General features: G+C 47.1%; 1 protein-coding gene across 1 annotated transcript in view; it reads right to left on the bottom strand.

The window, feature by feature from the left end:
• Positions 1-5534: 5534 nt before the first annotated feature.
• Positions 5535-6000, bottom strand: part of CHRNE (cholinergic receptor nicotinic epsilon subunit) — a 166065-nt gene continuing 165599 nt past the window's right edge. The window contains exon 13 of the mRNA XM_078668939.1: positions 5535-5775. Within this exon, the coding sequence (XP_078525065.1) occupies positions 5608-5775 (168 nt within the window). The 3' untranslated portion in view covers positions 5535-5607. The remainder of the gene's footprint in view (positions 5776-6000) is intronic.

The following is a 6000-nucleotide window of genomic DNA, read 5'->3' as shown; positions in this document are numbered from 1 at the left end:
TGCTGTTGCATGGAATGCTCTTCCCTCCGCCTTACGGAATATTCAGGACCCTATAGTTTTCAAGAAGCTGAAAACACACCGCTTTGTCTAATTCTAAGCCTTCTGCCCCTCATGGTTTCGCGTCGGGACACTCCTGAGTATCTGTGCGCGCTACAAATAAAAATAACATAACATCAGTAATGAGGCACTAGAATGGGTGAGGCACTAGAATGGGTAGGCCACTTCAGGGAGCTACAATAGTCATTTTAACCAAACCTGGGGAAAACCTAGGAGTCTCCCGTCCTCAGTCCGGTGTCCATAGTCATCATGGATAATAAGATTGTGAAAAATTCAGGCCAGCAACCTTTATAGATCTATTGGCGACCTGGCCCAGAAGGATCAGTGGAGGGTTGTGGCCATCACACTACCATGAAAATGATTTTAAAATTCTAGTATTCGCGCAGATGCTCGATTCTCTGGACCCTTGCTGGTTGGCAAGCTTTTGACGAGCACTTTGAGACAGTTAATTGATGAGTTTTGTGCTGACACATTTTGTTCCGGGTGCGGAGTTTAATATTTGGGATGGCGTCCTTTATGCAGGGCTGAGTACGTGAGATTGAAGGCATAGTGTATTCATGGGGGGCGAGCTGGGGGTGTCCATTTAATCATTCATGTTTGCACTTATAATGAGATTGCAGGGGCAGTTTCTCCGGGAGTGGCCCTTAGAGGCAGGGATACAGAGGAGAAACACCTGGTATATAACCTCTATGGACACAGATGATGTTTTACTTCACGTGAGGGACCCTGCGTCTTCCATACATGAGCTGACCACCACCAGAACTGAAGGGGGCAGGCATTGGGTTTCATCTAAACTGGAGTAAATAAGTCCTCTGTCCCGGGAGTGACTCATAACCCGCCACCTTGACGGTCTGAAGATCACCATTCAAATGCCTGGGTATGAAGATAGGATGGGACATATCCGAGGTATAAAAGGCGAGCATAGCGACGCTGATAGTAATGAGGGCGGTAAGGAGTGTGGGTAATCAGTAAACTAGTAGCTGAGGTTCCCACACGTCTGATGTATTGTAGGGCATCACTTTGCTGGTATCCATAGTTGTGAGTTCATTTACTTTGCAAGCCCCCACAATGCAAATGGTGCGGGTCATTTGCTAATCCCATATTGTCCGAACAGTCCTCTGTCCTGTAGTACAACTGCCCACATGCTCACGCCTGCGGTTGCCACGACGCCATAGGTTGCTTCCCTTGTGCATTGCAGATGCTTCCTGTTAGAACATGCATTATGTTGACTTTACCAGGGCAAGCAGAGGAGCCTGACTGGGGTCAGACGCTCTGAGTATCTTGGTTTCCTCGGACCATGGCTTCAGTTGACTAGTCTGCCTTGAAAAGAGAAGCATTGACACTGGCAGCACAGGGGCAGCATTGCAGGAACAAAGCTGGGGAAGTAAAATAATTGTGTCCCTGCCTTTCTGTCCCACTCTCTTGCCAGATGGTTTACACATCTGCTGCCACTTGTTGCCTCTTGTTCTTCACTCTGGACATGGCTTCAGGACCGACAGCCCTCTCGGAGGTGCCACCCTGAGGTTAAACACCCCCGGTGCCAGGATCCTGGGAACCCCGCTTCCCCCACAAAATGAACCAACAAACCAGGAAACCCTTCTCATCATCCCAATCAAAGGACCATCATGGAGGTTGGCTCATCTAGTGAGCAACATTTGAGGGTGCAGAGAGCAACTTGTTACCCGCAAGCCACACATTAGGGAGGGCTGCTGTAGGGAAGGGGTTCAGTACACAGCAATGTGGACAAAGTGTAGGAAAGATGGTGAAAGCATGATTATTGTGTGGTGAAATGATGCAAGAAGGAAAGCAGCAAGAAAGAGGTTATGAGGAAGAGAAGAGCATGAAAGAAAGTTCAAATGTTTAACCAATGCCTCGCCAGAAATTCACTGCCGTCAGTGTGGCTAGCGTGCGCATTACACTAGGGAGCGGAAACAAGGTTACGTTCAGAATGTTGAGGAGATAAGAGACACAAAAATGATGCTGTAGTGCACTGATGAAATCGATGATGAGGATTAAAGTAAAATTGTGAAGTGGTGGGCAGAAGATGGTGGAACTGGCAGACTCAACTCTTGAGTCAGGTTTGATTTACGAGTCGCCATCGTACACTACAGACGTTCTACGCTTTCGATATTGAAGCTGTTCTCATCATCTTTCTTTTTGTCTTGATCTTAGGTTGAAGACTTTATTTTATAAATCCATTAAGCAACTGTTCGTCCTGATGAAGGTAGAAGAAAAAATAATGTGGTCTGCCGAAACATGTTGGTGCTTGTAACTGCCCACTGTTGTTGGCCACACAAGGAGTAAAGATTATGGATTCCTTTCTTGACTTTTGGACTGTGGGTACATAACAGGGGCCTTTTAAAAATTTTATAGACCTCAATCGTTCTTGACTAACATGTTGTAGGTGGGGGGGAGGTGGGGATCTGCTCATTGAACGGAGTATTACTCCAATCGTGTGTGTCTGTAAGAGATTTTTGGTTAAAAGAAAACATCAAGGCTTTGGCTGAATTTTATGATGATTTGATGATAAATTCATAAATAAGTAAATTTTGTAATTATTTTAGCTCTTGCAAAATTAACTATTGGGCTTGGAGGAGCGGTGGTTGTGTCATGTAGGAACTCTTATGCCCAAAGAATTCACACCCCCTTTAGGTTCGTGCCATGTGGTTCCCACTACATGTTTTGGACTTACACTTAGGAATACCATAGTGAGATTTGGAACAGCCTGTTTGAACAGGACCCTGCAGACATCAGCCCAGGCAGATAGCGGAAGAGTTCAATTCACTTAATTATCTTGGCCAGGATGAACGTTGTTTTCAATGGCAGCCACGTGCGGAAGGTGCATTTGGCCTGGAAAAGGGACAACGTGCATGAATATACGAGACTTCTTACCTCGTTTGCTACCTCTCCAAGTAAATATGTTTACATTGCTGCACGTTGGGTTAGCCACTGAGGCATTTCAACAAATAATGAAAATCATCAAGGTGCTCTTTTTCGAAGACGCCTTGGTTAGGGAAAGAAAAAGACAATTATGATGGGTTTCCGTGGACTCCGGTAGAAAGACTGGAGACGAGTGGTGTGATGGTAGGAAAGAATTGCCGGATAAGAGTGGGCTTGCTTGGTGTGTAAAGATCGGCCATTTGCTAACAGGAGAAGACCTATGTAGGACTGAGATCCCCAATCGATGACTGTGGGCAAGAGTATTCTTGAGGGTGCACCAGATGTCTGGAGGTGCCCACCCTGCCAGAAATGCCCTGTGCTATAGACCCGGGGCTCCGTTGGCACTTGCTGTGCCCTGCCTTCTTTCAGACATGTTGATTACTGAAAGGTGCAGTTGGCTATAACAAACACAGAATGATGGATGGAGGGCTGAAACTTTTCTACCACTCATCGCCAGTCACAGATCTGGGTTGAATCCATCATCATTCTTCTGCTCACTTCGCCACCCAGTTCAGACCCAGCCATATGCAAACCATTCTTGAACCTGTTTTTCAAGGGAAGAGTCCAGCCCGAACTGCCAGGCCAGGTCCTCCAGTTGGCTGTAAGACAAGAACATTTGCTTGTACCAGATCTTTTCTGTATGACGTGCAAAAGGCTTTGAGACTTTTGGGTCCCTCCTCCTCTTGAACCTCTTGGCACTACACAAGCTGTCAGGGAAGGCTGCTTCATTACATTATTATATGGCCTGGAGTTGGTTTGAGAATGAACTATCATGGTAGTGCACAGAGGGCAGCTTCTGGGCCACCATTGGTTTCAAAGGTCAAATGTGTGGTGACATCACTGGGGCAGTCCAGGGAGAGGTTGGGTGTTCTCTGACAGACCTATAATTATGGGTGGGCAGAGCTGACGGAGTTTAACTCTGCCGAACTCCACTGAGTTCCCTAAAAATTTTGTAAAATTTTGCAGAGTTCAGCGAGCAGCGGAATTCTTGTCCTTCGTGCTGCTTGCGCTGATTTTTTTAGCACCAGGAGCTTCTCATGCACTGTAAAATCAGCACAAATGGCACCACATGGTGCACCAGAGGGCGCTGCTTCTTTCTACTGCTCAAGTAGATTCCTTACTTTAGCGGCAACTTCCTCAACACGAGTGGCAGCGTTCTCAACGCGAGCGGTATCGACCTGCCACGACCACACACGTTGAGAAATTTCACCAGGAGGCAGACTAGCCCTGGTTTTGTCTCGCTCATGCTTACCACTTTAACATTGGTGAGCCGCATGTGAGAAAACCTATCCCACACAACAGAGTTTTTGCCGAACCCTGCACTCCAAGCAGTGTCAGTAAAACTTTGCGACCTCCACCGAGGAGCAGAGTTCCCCGCCCACCCCTACTTATAACGTCTATTTAGTGCAGTGTTTCTTCACCCTGTGATTAACTGAGGGATACGGCCAGTCACATTAAGGAAGAAAGGGCATTCAGGGGCCTAGTGACAGGCTCTGGAGTCTGAGGCAGCATCTTTTGAAGGTAACACCTGCTGTTGGTGTTCCTTTTCTAGTGTCAGTGTTGCTGCACTTCCTGGAGGATGAATGGGAAGTGACCGCATGTTCTCAGCCTGGAGGTTGGCATCTAACCTCTGCCAAAACCCCTAGGTCTGGCTCCTCTTCCATGCTGGATGACTAGTGCCTACTGTTTTTAAGATCTCCCAGCATACCATCAGCTGTTGCAGGCCAATCGAGGCTGTTCAGCTGTTTTCTCCCCTGAGAGGCCTTAGAGGTGTGACAACCTAGGGGGGGGGGGGGGGGGGGGGGAACAGCACTGTTAAGGGGAGTAGAATTTGAGTTAATAGGTCACTGGTTCATGTCCCAGATTAAATACGTTACCCTGTTTTTTCTGGACAACTTATTTATTTGAGCCTCCGTTGACCTATCTGTTGGTGTGGATCACCCAGAAATGGTTATGTCTGTAGTATATGCTATAGATAGCTTTCCTCTATGCCTTATACTACCAGCGATGAACAGAACTTTCCTTACTCCTCTCAGTGATCACTACACCATGCAGAACACAACATATAACAACAGTGAGGTCACTACATCATGTACATAATTTAATTCTCCAACACTGCATCTGCCCATGTAATAAACCCAGCAGGAAAGCTTTTAGTTAATCTTATTCACAACAACTATATACATATTTGGGAGCTCTTCAGGAAGAATGCAGGTCATCAGGAAGTCTCTGCCACGTGCAGGGAGCTGTCTGAGAGCATCGCTCCATATACAGGGTGTATCACGTGCACTGAATGCGCAAAGTAACAAAACTTGGGTATGGCAATATCAACACTTTCTCAGAAGTCAGATCTTTTGGGAAACATTGTGTTAAAACTCAGTTCTTTCCATCTCTCTGGAATTGTAGGTGTGGTGCCTGACACCAGCCGTAGAGTCTCACAGCCCACCCTACATCTGCCTGTTGACCTTCAAGGGTGGAAGACCTGGATTCCGCTGCAGGACCTGCCCCACTGGAGACCTCCTGATTAATCTTGTGTTGGTCGCTTGCCCCACGGTTCACGCTCCTCACAAGTGAAGTATAGAGAGAATCCAGCAGGCGTGGTCGTGGTGATCAAGAAGGTCGGTATAGCTTGGTCTCTCCTGGAAACGGGAAGTCCGGGGCGTTGTTGAGGTGGCCCATGATGAAGATGCTGAAGGTGCCGATGGCGAAGAGCAGGATGGCTGCCCAGAAGCACAGATTGTCCACCACCTTCCCGATGAAGACCCAGTTCCCCATTTCCTGAAAAGGAACAAAAACAAGCATGAGTTAATGGGCCATTGAAGACCAGGACTTTCATGGCTTAAGCCTTGTCGCGCAAAATGAATACGTTGGGTTTTGAGAAGACTGCAAGCTGTGCTCACACAGTCACTTACATAGAAAGCCTTGGACTCCTGCAAGTGTGCAGAATATACACATCATTCTTCCCACTCCCTCCTGGAACTATTGCACACATTCTCTTCATAT

The sequence above is a fragment of the Lissotriton helveticus genome, chromosome 12, assembly GCF_964261635.1.
Source record: "Lissotriton helveticus chromosome 12, aLisHel1.1, whole genome shotgun sequence".
NCBI classification, from domain to species: domain Eukaryota; kingdom Metazoa; phylum Chordata; class Amphibia; order Caudata; family Salamandridae; genus Lissotriton; species Lissotriton helveticus.
Note: the sequence above shows the minus strand (reverse complement) of the source record. Positions and strands in the feature narration are given on the sequence as shown.